The following is a 19,184-nucleotide window of genomic DNA, read 5'->3' on the forward strand; positions in this document are numbered from 1 at the left end:
GCCAGTCCAGATTACAGCAAATAATTTGTTGTGCAGGTGGATGCTTCAAACCATGGGGTGGGGGCTGTACTTAGCCAGACTTCCTTAGACAGAGAAGAGCACCCAGTGGTACATCTCAGTCATAGGCTCCAACACAGGGAGGAACGCTATGCAGCTGTAGAAAAGGGATGTCTTGCCATGGTGTGTGCACTGCAGAAACTTCAGCCTTATCTGTATGGAAGGAAATTCACTGTAGTTACAGACCACAATCCCTTAACATGGCTACATTGAGTCAGCCATCAAAATGCCAAGTTACTAAGGTGCAGCTTGGGTTACAAGCATATGATATGACAGTGGAGCACCGCAGTGGGGGTTAGCAATGCCAGCGCTGATGGTCTTTCAAGACAGGGAATGGGGTAAGGTATTCCCAGATAGGCTCATCTCAAGCAACATTCCTCAAGAGTCACTTGAAAAACTAGCTTGAGGTTTTTTTTTTTTTTTTTTTTTTTTTTGGTGGGGGGAGGTTGTGACACTGCCAGCCCAGTTATCTGGAATTTTGCAAATAATCATATGTCATTTGTGAATATCAACATGATTCATATGCTTGTCTTACAAAGGTAAGAGAACTATATATTATGTTTATATTAAACTACTGGTGTAGAACCATGTGTTGAACAGGGTTTGTATAGTACTGACATTCAAGGATCTGTCCACAGTGTACCCTACTGGAAAAGAACAGAAATGTATATAAACTATATACCTGTGCAAATGTATGTTTTAATAGTAGAAGCTGGAACATACAGAGTTAACTTACAAAACTTCAAGAAAATAAGTTGAAATGAAAGTGTTTTACAATTGTGATTCTCTCAGTTTCAGTGAAGCAGACGCAATGTCTAAAGCTAGAGGTTTTTCTATTGTCTGGGAGAGAAGTAATTACTAGGTCTAAAATGTAAAAGTTTTTAATTGTTTTAGAACTTCCAGTTCTCAGCAAACATCTGAGAGATATGCATTTTTAACAGAGAAATGCTAGTTTCTGTAAGCCCGAGAAATGAAGGCAGGTGACAAAGAGTAAAGTCATTCAAGCTGAGCCAGCAGTAATGTTTGATATTAATTTAAGAACTCTCTCAAAGAGAGACTTTGGCATTTTGTATCTTGTCTTGGACCTAGAAACAGCCATCATCAGCACTTCTGCCCTCATGTTGTCTGTAAGTAAGACTTAGGGCATAGTACCTCTCTTAGATATAGATAGGAATAGTAAAGCTTAGTTTAGATGTTTTCTGTATTTATTTGAGACTGTCCTGCAATGTTGTTTTAAAATATTTCCTGTGATTCTGAACTCTGTAGTTACTTTGTTGATTGAGTATTGTCTTGTTCTTTTATTATTTATTATTAAATATATTTAAATCTAGCTTTGTGGTTGATGTTTGCGAGACATATTTAAGCTCTTAGAGTACTTGCATATGTATTTGGTGACACTGTGCAGGCCACTCCTAAATAGCCTTGCAAGTCTTGGTCACACTTACCATTCGGATAATGGTAACATTACACAGTAGGTTTGGTCACCCTTTCTAAGGGCCTTAAGTAGCTGATAAAGAAGGGTTAATGGCAATGATAACTACTTTATAGTCTGGGCAGAAAGGGGCATAGCTAGTAAACCTGTGCCAACCTTTCCCAGGAGTGTCTGTGTGTTTGTATATAAATCAAATCTCAAAGTGTCTGTGTGTCACCTACTTGGGCAGGGACACAAAGCACTGGTTGGACAGAGAGGGTTCTGGAGGTCTTGGCTTGACCCTTTACCTGAGATCTTAACCCTGTAGCTGTGCTAGTGGGGAGTCTTACTGGGGACCTGGAGAAAGAGGGTGAAACCAGCCCCCAAACTGACTGTGATCTCTGTTTGCTCTTAAGGGAAATTGTACTTTACTGTATGTGTGTACTTGTCATCCTCCCATTCTGTATGTCCCTCTTGCCAGTGGTGAAGATTGAGGCTCCTTGATTACTGGGCCAGTGCAGGGGCATCACAGTGGCCTTTGGGTGAGCAGATCCCAAGGTCATATCTGCACACTAGTCATTCAGTGAGCCTGAGTCTGAGTCTTTAAATGAAGAAAATGTTCTTAAATTTTTATCATACAGAAAAGACACGGGGTCCAATGTTGTCTCCTAAACTCCTGCCCATGGTGACTCACAACCTCTCACCAGTAATTATGTCCTTATTTATCTGCTACTCTGCCTGTCTATTTATCTATCTATCTATTTAGCTTTAACTGGTTAAGTACAAATCACTGCATTATATACAAGGAATTTAGTACTATTCATTTACATGTTTACACTAATTCCATACTTGCATTAGGAGTTTCAAAAATTCACTTCTTCTGGAAAGTAATATTAAAAATATTTAGTAGGTCGTTCCAATTCACTTTATTTCTCTGGGAATTTAATTTATTTATTCATTTGATAAATGGGTAGGAGAGATGCCCCCTGCCATAGTAACATTGTCAGCCAAGATCCAGGCATAAGACAAAGGCAAATGTACATAATACAAAAAATATTCAAAGAGGATAACAATATTACAGAATATGCCCAGCAGACTCACAATAATTCAGGTATGTTATAATCTAATTTTTGATTATGTGCTATTTGATGGTGAAGGTTTAAATCTTAATTGGAAATGGGTCAACAATCTAAACATCAGCATACACAGTTCTGCTATTATTACTTCATGCTACAGCCCACTATCACAGGTATGAAGTGCATTAAATTATTAAATGAAAGCACATGTCTCATTCTTAGAAGAAACACACCTGCAGTAGTGGTAGTGAAAATGATGAACAAGCCTGCAATAATATCCAAAATGTTACTCAAACAACATTGAGCGCTTTCGTTCCTAAGTGTTGTAACTTCATCAGAACTAAAACAACCAGTACAGATTATATAACACAACTCTTGTCATATGAATATAAAATGACCAATCATATTCTAAAAACAATTAGAAACAGTATAATGCTTTAATTTTAAAATAGAATTAATAGAGCAGGCTTCATTTAATCCCAGGTGTATAGACACATTTAACAAAACCTGCCATTTAAATTCCCAAACCTCTAAATGTTCCTTTGTGAGCCACCCATGAAGATCCTGTTTCATCTGCTCTGTAACTAAAAACTTAAAATAATTGTTACTAAAATGTGCTATATGCTTAGATAAAGCATTTGTGTCTCTCTTTTTCTTAATGTCCAAGAGGTGTTCGTATACAAGGTCACTGAATTTCTGGACGATCTTCCCCACATAAAAAGCAGCACATAGCTGGCATTGGGCTAAATAGACCACCCCTCTTGTATAACATGAAAAATGTCCATGCATCTTATAAGTTATACCATAATACTAAAATCTTCCCCTATCAATATATTTGGACATTGTGAACACCTCCCCCATTTAAAATTCCCAAACCTTTTTGACGTTAAAACTGCTTGTGATTTGTGAGATTCGAAATAGTTTTTTAAAGTTTTAACTCTAATAAAAAATATTTCGGGCTCATCTCCTAATTTGCTCCTAAACTCACTACCAGTTTAAATAACCTTCCATTTTTTATTAACACTTTTAATAACAGTGCTACTATCTAATGTGAATGTAGAAATAACTTTCATCTTTTTATTAGTAACCACATTATGCATGTCATTATTAATGTCACTACCCGTTTTACCATTCAAGATGGGATCGTATACAACCTTTTTTCTTTTAACCATAACTTCACCCCTTATTTCGACCAGAAATTCCCGAGGGTAACCTCTCCTAAAAAGCATATTTATCAAAACCTCACATTCCTGTAAAAATATCTCATGTTCAGTGATCATATGGGCAAACCTAACTAGTTGCCCTTTTAATTCCTGTTTTCTTCTGATACCAAGGATGCATACTGGAATAATGAAGATATGTTTTAGAGAAAGTAACCTTCCTAAAATGTTGGAAGAATATCTCTGAAGATTTAAATCTTTGGTAATTTCCACATCTAAAAAGGCTATCTTAGTCATACTCGAAGTATATGAAAACTTCAAAAACTCTGTAGTAGTATCAATATATACCAGAAATTCCTGGAGCCTTGATTCACTACCAGTCCAAAAAATACAAATGTCATCCAGGAATCTGGTATATAATGACCAACAGTCAAACTTACTATCCAATATATATCAATCCTCCCATTCTGCCATAGCAAAATGTGCAAATATAGGGGCACATGCAGCCCCCATTGAAACACCAATAATTTCCTTATAATATTGACCATCAAAGAACAAAAAAATTATTATCCAAATACCTGAAAATGAAATCACCTCCAGCTATCACACAAGACCAAATCCTAAAAGTGCTATTAAAAGCTAGAAATACTGCATCATTGGGTCATGACAATATCCCACTAACAACACTGTTGAATCTCACCCTCCATACAAGTTTTTTACCAAGTGAATAAAGAATAGTTACAGTCATTCCCTGTATAAATAAGGACCTTCCACAGACCCAGGCAATTACAGACCAATAAGTCTGACCAACCTCATATGCAAAGCCATGGAAAGACTTATCACAAAACTAAACAATCACAACATATGGAACCTCCAACCACTAGACCTATCTCAGTTTGGATTTGTCAAGGGCAGGTTATGCTTACTCAACCTGGTGGATTTTTTGAAGGCACAATGGCACATACCATTTACCTTGATCTAACCAAAGCTTTTGACACAATTCCCAGGTTACAACTGATATAGTACTCCACCAATAACAAATAAAAATTCCGTGTGAACAGACCACAGTTTTTTTATCCACAAAAATAAAAACGATTTACACAGGTTTAGCGCTTTCGTCTGCCGTATGCAGACTTCATCAGAATAATGAATATACGGTGCCTCTTGTTTTTATACAGTTGTTTTTAAACAAATTAGATAATTAATTAATTGTAAATTCATTGAACCTGGAAATGGAATAGCAATTAACTACTTAAAACAACTTAATATGGCATTTCAAAGCAGTAGCTCAAGAATGATGTTCTTCCTTATATGGTTATTTAGTTTAAGAACAGGAAATGTCTGATGCATTTGCATTATAAAGTGCTGTGTGCCTATTCTTTTTATGTTGTTCTAATTTTAATATAAAATTGATGAAATAAAGTGGATGTTTTATACAATGCCTTTGATTTTATGTGTTGTATGAACACCTGAGTTAAAGATGAACTGTGAAGACTTATGTATTCAACATATAATAAAATGAAACTTCTAAAACAGTATATAACTAAGCATATTAAAAATAACTACATAATTCAATGCAAACCTTGTATATTGTAAAAAGGTTTTCTGTTAATTCATATTTACAATTGTTTTTATGCAAGTTCAATGTATGTTATATATATTAATAGATCTTATTTGCCAATAAGTTAATTTACAAAAATAAATATACATTTTTCCATATATAAATATATATTACAATTATAAAAAATAAAAGCATATATACATTTATATAAATAATAAAATATATATACAAACTTTTACATATAAAATACACTTTTGCATAGAAGTACATGGGCCATAAGAATATTTTCTTTATATAAAATCTCAATATGGAATACTGAGTGACAAAAAAACTAAATCTGCCCCTAAGAATTTATATCTACCTGTACTGTGTGTGATGTTACCCTACATGTGTGTGAAGGTGCTGTTTATATGAATCATCAATACCTCAAATTGTCTGTATCAAACATTAAATAACAAATATCTAAACCCTCGAAGCTTTGTCTATTAAAATAGCTTTTATGTTGGTGTATTCGTTAAGCCCAGGAGGGATGTTTGATTTTAACCTCAGTTGCCATTTAATTTCCTTCTGAAGTAGAATATTCTTAACATCACCTCCCCTAGGGTCTATTTTAATAAGTTCCAAAATTCCAAACTTAAAATCTATAAAACCTACACATTCAACAGAATGTTTAAACAATGCACTTGTCTCCTTTCTCTTTTTAATGTCGTGGGTATGCTCATAGATTCTTTCTCTGAGAGTCCTCTCAGTCTTACCCACATAAAAGGAGGGACATTTGGAACAAATAGCCAAGTACACCAACATCCTGCTTCGACAATTACCTTTACAAAAGGCTATTTTGCTTTTTAAGCCATTATCCAATATTATTTCCAAAGGTTGATTGATATATGTACATTGTCTGCACCTACCACACTTTGTGGTACCTTCCCTTGTATCAATTTTAGTATTTCCTATTTCAAAAAATCTTTTAAAATTTGTTGCAGTCTTGTATATAAAAGTGGGTTTTTTTCCAACTGTCTCATAAATCTCTTTATTGGTCTTAAAAATAGACCAATTGTTTTTAATAATATTAGTGAAACAGTCTGAAAAGCCATTAAATTCTACCATGCAAGCACCCATATAATCCATAGATTTGTCTAACTTTTTCTCCTTGGGAATGAACTTCTCACCTAGTAGTGGTGTATATTTACTACCCCATCCCTGATATACTTCTTCCAAGATGTCACCAACGAATTGCATTGGATAGCCCCTTTCCAAGAATTTTTTCATTAAAAAAGAAAATTAATTCTGTAAATCTTGGTATTGTGAGGTCATCCTTGCTATTCTAACAGCCTGACCCTTAATAATACTTTTCTTTTGGTGTAAGGGATGTTGGCTGTTGAAATGTAAATAGCTATTACACCATGTTCCTTTACGAAAAATATTAGATTTAAAACCACTAGCTGTTTTACTCAGGGTAATATCAAGATAATTTATACTTTTGTGTCCAATTTCATGGGTAAAAGACAAGAAGGTGGTGGTTTGGTTTATGTAGGACATAAATTCTTTTAAATCATCAGGGGTGTCCTCCTCTCATAATAAAAAAATATCATCCAAGAATCTAAGATATATTTTTATATTTTTCATATATGGGCTAGTAAAAATATATTCCTCCTCCCACCCAAGAAGAACCAAATTAGCATATATGGGGGCACATGCTGCCCCCATAGCCACCCCTGTAATCTGTTTATAATATTCCCCTTGGAATGTGATAAAATTATTATCAAGGACTATTTCAGTCAATTCTAATACCAATTTCTTATTATCCAAGGTTGAATTGAAATATTTATATACACAATTCTCAAAATATTCAAAACCCTTAATTCTAGGTATGCAAGTAAACAAATCTTTAACATCTATGGTCACAAATTTAACTGCCTCAGACCATAAATTATCTGTGATTTTACCCAGAAAATCCCAAGAATCTTGCACCAAGTGTGTTTGGGTCTTGACAATTTCTTTCAATTGATGGTCAATAAAAACCGCCAGGGGTTGGGTTTTAGATTTTTTTGCTGAAACTATGGGGCGGAAGGGAGGTTTAAAAATATTTTTATGTATCTTAGGTATTGCGAAAATTTGAGGTATATAAGGATATGTTTGTTTCAAAAAGTTATATGTTTCTTTCCCAATTCTAGTTTCAATAAAATATTCTTCCAACCAACTGTCTATTCTTCTATAAGCAATTTGAATTTCATTGTAAGACACAGTAGTGTAAGTTTTCTCATCCATCAGTAAGTCGGTTAAAGCGTTAATATAAGCTTCCTGGTGATAAATCACCATTCCACCACCTTTATCCGGTTGCATGAACCTAAAATTTGTCTCTTTTTTTAAATTTTCCAATAATATTAATTCCTTTTCATTTAAATTCTTTGTTTTATTCAACCTTTTTGACATTTCAAAGGTGTCATAAATGTCACTGGTAACTATGGCCTCAAAAGTCCCAATGACAGGATGTAGTGGAGGGTTATAAATACTGCTTCTACTGAGGACTTCAAAATGATCGGACGAATCTGTTGCGGATACATTCACAGGTTTCTTGTGTTTGCAAGTAATTTTCAAATTTAATTTTCGAAGAAATATTTTTAATTCTAATAATATATTCGCCAAATCACCATGTGTTGTCCTCACAAACTTAAAACCCTTTGAAAATAACTCAAAGTGTTGTTTTTCCACTTTTAAATTGGTATAATTATGTATTTTGAAACCTTTATATACATGTGTAATACCATTTTCCTCTGTATAAATGTCATCTATCTCCCTCTCCTCCCTCTGGTTCTCCATACAAAATCTGTCCCACCTAAATGTTCCTGTTGTCCTGAGTCCGAGGGATTTCGTTGTTTGTTTGCTAATCTTTCTGACCTGCGGGGCCCTAAAAAAGTTTCAATTTCTTCGTGAAATGAGTCCAATTCATCCAAATGACCATTTCTTGATTCAAACCTTTCCTGGAATTCAACCCTCTTGTTTCTTCCCAGGTTAGGCATGGCAGAAAAGCTAAATAAACTGTGAATAATCCCCTTTGTCATCCACTGGATTGACAAATGGCTCACAGATAGGATGGAGGAAATCAAAATAGGAGAAGTTACCACCACAAGGAAAGCATTCACCAGTGGAGTCCCCCAGAGTTCTGTGCTGGGACCTCTCCTGTCTAGCATATAGTTTTCTGAAGTAAAAGACAATACCAAAGGGCTCTGGCTGGCTAAGTTTGTAGATGACTGCAAGCTAGGAACAGTCACTTAATCCCAAAATGGCTTAGCCATCCTGCAGGAAGGCTTATCCCAAATAAATAACTGGTGTCAAAATCATGGACTGAAACTTAATGCCAAAAATGAATTATTGTATCTTTTGGAATGTCATATATCCCAGGGAACTACCATATTAACATTAACAGCTGACCCAGTTGTTCAGGATTTGGGGACTTATGTGGACAGTGACCTAACGTTTGACCAATGTGTGTCTGTTATATGAAAGGCCTTCCATACGCACAGCTTATAAACAAAGAGATTATGTCTATATCTAGGGATGTCATTATCCCCCTTTACTCAGCCATCAGTAGTTCAATCATTGAATATAATGTCCCATTTGGTGTGTATCTATCCAGACACATGCAACTGGAATGCCTACAGTGTTACCTAACTAAAAGGATACACAGTCTAAACAACATGTTCTACATAGTCTGACTCAAAGCTCTGTCATTATATTCAGTAGCCTACAGAATGCTAGGAGGTGACATGTGTCTGTCATACAAAGCATCCTCCAACCCAATACGGATGGATTTACTGCACATCAGCAAGTCAAATGCCACCAGAAAATACTCAGTCTGGGGATCTAAACCTCTTCAACATCAACAGAACACCTAACCAAATGGGGTAGGTTAATGTGAGCATAAAAAGAGAAACTGGCTAGATTTAAAACAGACCACAAGGGCAGCTAGCCCAGTACTTACCTATGAACTTATGGGCCTACAAGATGTGATTCAGTTGTAAGATTTACAGCATTCATGTAATTGCAGAACAGGAACTGCTAATCTATGCAAATTCCTAAATCATAAAGTATGTATTCCTAATTAATAGAGTTTATCATGAATTGACTATATTGTAAAAAGCTAAGTGTGATTCCCATGAAACAAAGGCAAACTGTGTAATTCACACAAGAAAAGCATTTTCTCTGCACTTCCCCAGTGGGGGTGTGCTCCCCTCATACCTTTGCTACTTATGTATACCAGCTGTAAGATGACTGTATCCTGGAGAAAGGGAATTCTCTGAGATACAGCAGTTTCAGGCTTAGCATAGCTATGGGCATGGGTTTCTTGACCTCAAACATATAAGTAATTGCCTTTGACCAAAGACACAACCATAATTCTATTTATCTTTTTTTCAAATTTTGGAGTGTAATCACAATATTCCATGTTCTGCAAAGTAATCCTATTAACTATCTCTCTTTCAATCCAAGCAACTCTGAACAAGGCAATCAATGTGGCAGTGCTGCCATCCTGCCCAAGAAAATAAAATAGCCTCATAGACTTATTTTGTTTACAGATAAAGCAGAACTAAAATAAAATGGTGTCTGACCTATAAACGCTCATTTTAGTTACTATTCTTCCATTTCACATATGCTTTCCTTCTTTCTCTGTTATCCAGCCCTCTGAAGCTCTCCCATCATATCTCTCATCTCATCCATTACCTGCCCTGTTTCACAAGGTGTGTGCTGGATCCAAGGCTTTGTCTTTGCTGTAGCACACAGGTATTCTATACTTTAAGTATAAAACCTGACAGCTGACATAAGTAGTGCTTGTTCTAAACTGAACAAAAGTACAAACAAAGCCATAGCAAAAGCCAAACAGTTGCATTTTAGTGAGTAAATCAATGGCAGCTTTATGGAAAAAAAGCAATGAAACATTGTGTACCTATATACAATACAGAGGGCAGCACTAGTTCAAGGCATTCAGATTAAAATGACTGAAGAGACATTTAACAAGAGTAATGCACTGTTATATGTTTCGGTAAATTGCTTCTTCGTTTTAATAATCGGTCACATTAAATTACACTGCACTCCTGCAAATGTCCCCCCAGAAATATAAACAGCTGTACTCGTGTTACTACCATATGGTGAAAATTAGTACAGTAATGTGGCTGTTATATAACAGTATCAGATTATATAACTTAACTGTCACACCAGTTGTGAGTGGGAGGTTGGCATAATGGTTAAGGTGTTTACCTTAAAGACACAAGGTACAGGGTTTGATTCTCATATGGGGTAATTGGCTAGGCTTAAAATAGCCCACAAGGACAGTTAGCCTAATACTAACCTATGTTACTTGCTCTGAGGCTTATTAAGTTTCTCAATGTTTATTGTATATGTGTATTACAACACTAATAACGAAGAATTATACTACAATGTCTTTTCAAACCTTATGAGCATCTGATGATAATTTGCAGTGAAAAACAATAACAACAGGTCACATATGGTAGTGTTTGTCTGTTTAAAAATTAACTACGACATTTCAATCATAAATGAGACCTAAGTGTCTCTGAATTTATAACTGCATATTATACTGGGAAACACAGCACATGTGCAAGAGAAAATCTTTAAAGTTAGTAATGCTTTATATCAAGTGTTAGAACAGTTTCTGGCTTCCCTGTAACCTTGAATAAGATAATGACATATTGAGAAATGAGTGGTTATATAGAAGGTAGTATTTTAGACATATTATTTTAGAAGTAAGAGCATCCACTAAAACTGTAAGTTAGAACAGGAAGAGCAAATTGGTTTGTGCATAGCAGTTCTATACATCCCCCCAATAAACAATGTTACCTTATTGGAAGATATTCTTTCCTGGCTATCTAGTACTAGCTCACATTGATAAATAATACTAGGAGAAGTTAGTACTGATTGGAAACTTTTAGCTCAGACTTTTCCTCCACAGGCATTAATCTTTACAGTTTTACCCAAGTCGTAGCTGCAACCACTAGATATAACAAAAATAATAATAATAATGCAGTACTATTTTGGATACTGGCATCTGACCCCCAGAAAATAAATTTTTCTGGTACACTTCCTAATATCCTTAGTGACCACCTCCTGGCATATACTAACTACATATTACCCACCAACCTAAATGGCATTCTTACAAAGTAATTCATAACCTATCAAAATTTAACATTAACACATTTACATCCACCCTAAAATCATATAATTGGTCTATCCTTAAAGCCCTACCTTTAGATGAGGCTATTCAGAAATTTTAAATCTGAATAGACCACTATGCTCAAAGGATAAAAAAAAAAAAAAAAAAAAACAATAACTTCTCTTCAACTAAAAACCTGACAGATTTTCAGGAAATGTCATGTACTCTAGCTGCATTGTCAGATACTGAAATTCAGTCTCACTTGCCTCAGGTCTATAACACCCACACTTTTAAATCTATGCTAAAAGAATTCCAAGCTGAATCCTGGTTTCATTCCTGCTCTACGCCTGCTAAACTCTTTCTATACTCTCTCTTCCAGCAAGCTCCATAAACAAAACCTCTAAGCCCTGCACTTAACATGATGTAGAGACATTTTTGTATTTCTTTTGATATATGTAAATATTTACTCCATTTTATTTTTATAATTTTAATTTACTCATCCTCACTAGATCACCATATGTTCATTATGCCGCAACCCGCGAGATCGAGCGTGCAGAGAACGGGGACTGAAAGATGAAAGCAATCGGGCGCTGAGGATGAGTGTATGGGAATGGGCTGTGTAAAATGTGATGCGGTATGGGTAGAAAGCATAGGGTGGAGGGTAGGGGGGGTTAAAGAGGTTAGGATAGGAGCGTGTCTTATGAGTTTGGGTTAGGGGGTGGATTGAAGTGGGTGTATAAGGGAGTTAGGGTAGGAGTCCAGGTAAAGTGTCGGTAGTGATTGTGTTTGGGTTGAGGCGGGATAAGTGAGTTAGGTATATATATATATATATATATATATATATATATATATATATATGGGTATATATTAGTTTGCTGAATGTGTATTTCAGAGAAAACCTAATCATCGACCCCTAATAAGCAAAAATCACTTCCCCGATTTGCTGGATTTACCAAGGGAAAGAAGTAGTTGGCCAACTACACATCTTTGCCTTTTCTCCACTGTAGTGCAATCTCAGAGTTTGGTATATATATTTAGGGGGTGTAAGGGATAAAGCCCTCCACTTGAGTGGATTTGATTTAGTGAGATATTCCTTCGTTGTTCTGCGGGGCAAGTATTTTGTTGCCCTTGGTTCATTCAGTGAATTGCAGAAGCAATTTTCACTAAATAGGGGGTCGATGATCAGGTGTTCACTAAAATACACTTTCGACGAACTAATATAGACCCATATATAGTTGCACATTACTAGTCTCCACTCATACCAACTACTCCTGAGTTTGTTTAATTTAATCTGTTATTTTATTATAACTTAATCTATTTTCTTATTGTCTACACACTCCTATCAGTTTTCTCTGTTATATCTTCTATAACGTCTTGCCCACATACTACAGTCTTTTATCTTCTCCATGCATAATTGTCCTGTATTTTCCTTCCCATATCCTTCCTGACAGCTTTAACTGTTTTATTTTATATATCCAATATATGTCTTGCTACTCTAATGGTATAATGCCTTTGCCAGTTAATCATTCTCTTTATTGTGTTTCCTATAGCAGCTATCCAGCTATATCAAGGATTCACATATTATTATATGTAATAATTTAAAGTATAAGACTAATGCCTTAAACAGTTAAAGCTAAGTCATTAGAAGTTATTGGCTTAATTTTTAAGAACTTTAAAACAAGAAATAATGACTGTCTTTTGAGGTTGTTCATAACATATGTTCGACCCATCGAGTACATGTTGTTTTGCTCCTACAAGAAAGGTAATCTCATGGTTTTAGAAGTTGTTCAATAAATATTTACAAGGTGTACCATTACTTGTAGAGATAAATCACACCTATCTAAACTGGAAACTCTAGGCCTCTTTTCAATCAGTTACAGGCATCTGAGGGGTACATTTTGTTTAGCCTCTAAGAGGCTGTGGAGTAAAGAATATCAATCTCTACTAAATACTGAATTGTTGAATACAAACGTATTAACCAGCAGTGCATATTTTACTTTCAGAACTGAGGAGTCAAGGACAGTCTTAAGAGCAAACTGTTTAATGCAGTCATTAACTTGACTTTGGAACAGGATTCCTTTACATATTTGACAATATTCTTCTTTGCATATATTCAGAAAACAAATTGATACCTGATTGGGTCCCAGAGTATATACATTCATTGAGGAGTTTGCATTCTGAACGGCCTTTGGCCTATAAGCAGGAATTAATGAACAATTAAACAATCAATCAAATTGAACTGTTATTCTGTTTTTATGTCTTTCACTGTCTTTAATTTTCTACAGAAACTTTAGTAAATTGTATCACTTATTCTTCTTCATTTTAATTATGTCTGTGACAGTCTTAATATTATCTTTACTGGGGCTGTTCTCCCTGGGCCTCAACTGAAAACAGGTACCATTACCCAGTCGGACTTTCCCGGTCAATAAGTAAATACATGCATTGTCTTTGTGCTTAAAACTCAGGACTACAACATAACGCTTTACTATTCTACTAGAACAGAATATGTTGGAATCATGTCAAGAAAATGTTCCAAGTTTTAGTGTTTTCCTTGTTGACATCATAAGGGTAGATGCTTAAGTCTCTGTTCTTTGCATAAGGTTCCTGTTAATTTCTTTTGTGATGATCATTTACATCTTGTTAACCTGTCCTGCTAGTTTTATTCATGTGTTCCCTGTTTACACAGATATACAGTACAACACCACCTTGGATGACAGAAAATTTAGTGTGAGAGCAATCTTCGATGAAAACTCGCAGAAACAATTGCAGAAATATATCAGTGCTAGTGTGGGAACAACAGCATGTCACATCATTGGTTTCCATGTAGTTGTAAGTTGTCTTTATCTGACTTATTCTTTAAATGTATCATTCATTTGAGTTTACCTTTTTTTACAATAAATGAGAACTTTGCAAGAGTTTTCACTTTGAAGTGTTTCATGAATTCAGACTTCACTGACTGAGGTAATGCATTTGCATTAGTAGACACAAACACACTAGATCTAGATAAGAGGAATCATTATCCATTGGAAACAGTTTTTATCACTTTACCTCTGCCCAACAGGTAAGACAATATTCAAGAAAGTTGATTTATTTACTACCTTACCTCTGCCTACCATATAAGTCAGTATACAACAGATCCATTTTATTTATTATTATCTGGGCCCATCATACTATTTATGGCACATAGTTTCATAGAATAGTACTAGGCTAACTTTCTTTGTAGGCCATTTTAAGCCTATCCAATTACCCCATGTGGGGATCAAACCCTGCACCTTGTAGCTGTAAGGTAAATATCTTAACCATTATGCCAACCTCCCACCTTAAAAATTGTCTCAAGACTGATAGTTGAATGAACATACAGACACTCACATTAACAGCTGTGAGATTAGAGCTCCTACCAATCTAGTTACACAAGCTAGAGAACACAGTACTTAATGCCACAGCCATGGCACAAGTCTAAAACCATCTTCACACTAATATTTGAATGAACACACAATTTGTCTGCTGTGAGATTAGAACCCCTGCCTATCTAGATACACAAGCAAGAGAACACAGTAGTTAATGCTTATGCCAGCACAGATGTATGAGTGCAATACTGTCAGAGAGATCTTTATAGGGGATCACATCATCATTGTACATTGAGAAGAAGATGTTTGGAGGAGTGATTAACATAACTGTGGACTCACATGCTATTTTAAAATTGTCTCTAGACTAATAGTTGAATGAACATACACACACTCATGTTAACTGCTGTGAGATTAGAACCTCTAGTTATCTAGTTACACAAGCTGTAGAACACAATACTTAATGCTAGCACCATGGCACATGAAAGATTGGTTTTATTTACAAACTTACTTATGAAGTCATGATGTCACTATTCAGTGAAGATGGTTTATTATTTACAATATTAACTATGCCTGTTTAGGGAATCTGTTGTGCTTTTAAGGAAGGGTGTCAGGTCACAGAACATAGTTTCATTAAAAGCGAAAGGGTCAAAATATGTTTGATGAATCTAGTTTCATTGAGAGAGGAGTTTGCCTCTTTCTTCCCTGTTGTGTGACCTCAAAGTTGGTATTTATATGTTTGGGGAGGGTTATGCCCAACATGGGAGTTAGAGGGGGTCTTGCCCATCTGCAAAAACATTTCCTCAGATGTTCTCAGAGGGTGATTTTGGTGAACGTTTCTCAATTTTTTTTTTACATTTGCAGAGATTTCCTTTGGCATGTCACATGAATCAATGTTTTATTACATTTTTATTATAAGAAGTGCAAGATTAAGTTATGAATGCCAGAAATTCAAATGGGAAACATTGTTTAACACCCCAACTGTACCACTAATAGAAGGGAATAAGTAAAAATGTATTAATCAGTAAATCTGTCTGCTAAATGTTGTGTTAAACTGCTGTGTAATTAAATTATGATTCTTTTATGGTATTGTGATTAGTAGTTATACAATTGCTAAACATTAATAATTCATTTAATAGCTTTATTACAAAGAGAGTGACAAACCGGCCTCATTTCTTTTTTTCAGAAATGTGAATGGTTAACATGGGAGTGCCACAGGGCTTGCTATTTGGGTATTTGTTGCTCTGTATATTTATGTCAGAATTCCTGATGAAAGCAAGTCTGTATTGTTAAGCAAATGTGCTGATGACTCTAAAATTGGAGCAACACTGTATGTAACCAGGCAGCTCTTCAAATGTTTTTGTTAATCCTTTATAATCAGTCTAATGTTAACAAGATATATTTTACTGCTAAAATACAAAGTTATGCATTTTGGCCAATATAATCCTTGTTATCTTTATGTCTTGGACAAGTGCATTATACTATAACTAAGAAGAAAATAATTAGAGGCTTGGATTTAGCTGTTGATTGATATCTTAGAATTGATGGTAATTGTAATTATGTAATAAAAAAATGTTATTCCATGGTGAAGGATGTAGTATGTCCCCTAGAAGGTGCTGGTTCCTGTCTGTAAAGCTGTGGTAAGGCCTCAGACTGAATATTTTGTGTCAGTTTGCATATACAATGTCTCAGACTAGAAAATCAGAACAGATTCAAAAGACATTTTTAAGAGAGATAAATAGGGTAAGGCACTTCAGGTATAGGGAAAGGTTTTCCCAGTTATTGTTTTTCTCACTATCTTACAGGTTAGAAAGCAATGATCTGTTTCTTATCTATAAATGTCAGCATTGTGAGGCTGTTGTTCCAATGATGGAAGGAAAATTCATGCAACATCAATACTCAACAAAAATCTTTCATTTCTCAGAGTTTTACATGCTTTCAAACAAATCTTTAAAACCATTACCTTCATAGCAGAGCTGATAAATTATATAATTCTCTGCCAAGTAATATCAAAAGGGCAGAAAGTCTGGTAACCTGCAAGAAGGCTTCAGATTGTGACTCAGGGATAGGGTGTATGGCCCTGATTTTTGTGGTACAGACTCCTAGATGGCTTCTGTTAAGGCTTCATGTTTGCTTTCATTAATGCATATGTTAACACATTGAACATCAAACAACTAAAATCTTGTGAAGGCATTGCCATGTTAGAGATCTTGTAAAAGCAGGCTAGCATTAAGACATGCAGCAAAATCCAGTTCAATGGACTCCAAGCCTTACTCTTCCAAAGATGCATCTGGAATTCATCATTAGCTGAATGGATGAATGGACAGACAGATGGGTAAATAGATGGATGAGCAGACAAAGGGGATACAGAGAGAGTAAACAACAAAATGGGACCGGATGGTGTCCCTGGCTGTGTGCTCTACGAACTCAATGAGGAATTAAACCCGCAGTTAGGACAGCTGTTTAATCTTAGCCTCACCTCAGGATACGTACCCAAGGAGTGGCGCACGGCGACTGTGGTCCCACTTCACAAGGGCGGTGCCTCCACCGACCCTGGAAATTACCGTTCCATTAGCTTGACAAGCCTTATCTGCAAAGCCATGGAGAGGATCATAATGGAACTCATAAATAAAGACATAGGGAACTTGCAGACTTTGGATCCAACCCAGTTTGGCTTTGTCAAAGGCAGATCATGCCTTTTAAACTTGGTTGACTTTTTCGAGACAGTCACCAAGGCCATTGATGAGGGAAAGGCAGTCTATACAGCCTACCTCGACCTGGCAAAGGCCTTGACACAATACCCCACTCAGGTATCATCGAAAAACTCATCAGCTTGAATGTAAACCCATACATCACAAGATGGGTTGCAAACTGGCTAAGTGACAGAACCCACAGGGTCAGAGTTGCTGGAGCCATGTCAGACTCAAAGCCTGTCACAAGTGGTGTCCCACAGGGCTCAGTCCTGATCCACTCTTGTTCGCATCTACTTTTCTGAAGTACAAGCAAACACAGGAGGGTTATGGCTGACAAAGTTTGCAGATGACTGCAAACTGGGCCATAGTCGAAAACACATCTGACACAGATATCCTTCAGAAGGGCCTCACAGAAATGGATAACTGGTGCCAGAGCCATGGCCTAAAGTTAAACGCCAAGAAATGCATAGTCATACCCTTCGAAAAACAAGGTTACCCCTAGCTACCATATAGGTGGCAATGCACTGAGCACAGAAGAAGTCATCAGGGATCTGGGGACCCAGGTTGACAGTAGCCTTTTGTTTGACACTCATGTTGCTAAAGTAGTTAGGAAAACCTTCTACATTGCCCACCTGATCATGAAGGGATTCACATCTAGATCAAGGGAGGTCATCGTCCCCCTGTACTCATCACTCATTAGACCTATGATTGAGTACAAAGCCCCATTCAGAATGTATCTGACCCGACACCTGCAGCAGCTGGAAAGGCCCCAAAAGTTCCTCACCAAAAGGATAAAGGGTCTCAAAATATGTCTTATGCTGCCCTACTGAAAGAACTCCAGCTCTATTCAGTCTCATACCGCTTGCTCAGAGGTGACCTGTGCCTGACATATAAGGCCATGTCAAACCCAGATTTGATGAATATGCTTCACTTCAAAAAATCTAGATCCCTCAGAACCACAAGGGCGGGAGACTTAAACCTTGACACGGTTATTAATAGAACGTGCTGGAGGGACAGATTCATCACCCAGAGACTCCTTATGCTGTGGAACAAAATCCCGGTACATGTGAGGCAGAGCACCTAGCTGGCCTTGTTCAAGAGGAATCTTGACCTATGGATGGGAGATCGCAGATATACCCCAGGGATTACTTCAGTGTCACTGCTTGACAGAGGCACAGCAAAATAATAGGCATAGTTTTATTCAAACTAAAGGGGTGGCGAAAGCCACATAACTATGGGCTAGGCTTATAAATGCCCTTGGGCAGATAGCCTAGTATGAACCTATGAACCTATGAACCTATGAAGAACATCTTCCATGTTATTGCTAAGCATTCCTTCTCTGTAATATTTCAGAAGCCATGTCTTCTATATATCCATATATTATGCATTGCACAGTCTCAGGTTCTCAAATTTAAATGCGTTATTCATGGTCATACCTCTAAACTATCCAGAATTTTGCAAAATTTCTTTGATTTTTGTGTCATGTCTTTGGCCTGTCCTTCATAAAATGTTTGTTTTTTCTGGTAAATCACTGGTCCTTCATAAAATGTTTGATTTTTCTGGTAAATCACTGAGGATTAGTCTGTCAATAATGCTAGACAAAACGTTTTCTACTTCTTATCAGTAATTGTGGGTTAATGCAAAACCTGCTGTTCTGTTTTATTTTTAAGCGAATTAGACTAATATTTAAAAATTACCCATGATTTTGATCATTTGACC

At 36.2% G+C, this 19,184-nt stretch overlaps 1 protein-coding gene across 1 annotated transcript in view; it reads left to right on the plus strand.

Annotated features, from left to right (window-relative positions):
- ITGA10 (integrin subunit alpha 10) overlaps positions 1-19,184 on the plus strand; it is an 837,220-nt gene that overhangs the window by 519,970 nt on the left and 298,066 nt on the right. Inside the window, exon 17 of the mRNA XM_044079978.1 lies at positions 14,115-14,257. Within this exon, the coding sequence (XP_043935913.1) occupies positions 14,115-14,257 (143 nt within the window). The remainder of the gene's footprint in view (positions 1-14,114; positions 14,258-19,184) is intronic.

This window comes from Protopterus annectens, chromosome 8.part0, assembly GCF_019279795.1.
Source record: "Protopterus annectens isolate FY-2018-M chromosome 8.part0, PAN1.0, whole genome shotgun sequence".
Taxonomy (NCBI): Eukaryota; Metazoa; Chordata; order Ceratodontiformes; family Protopteridae; genus Protopterus; species Protopterus annectens.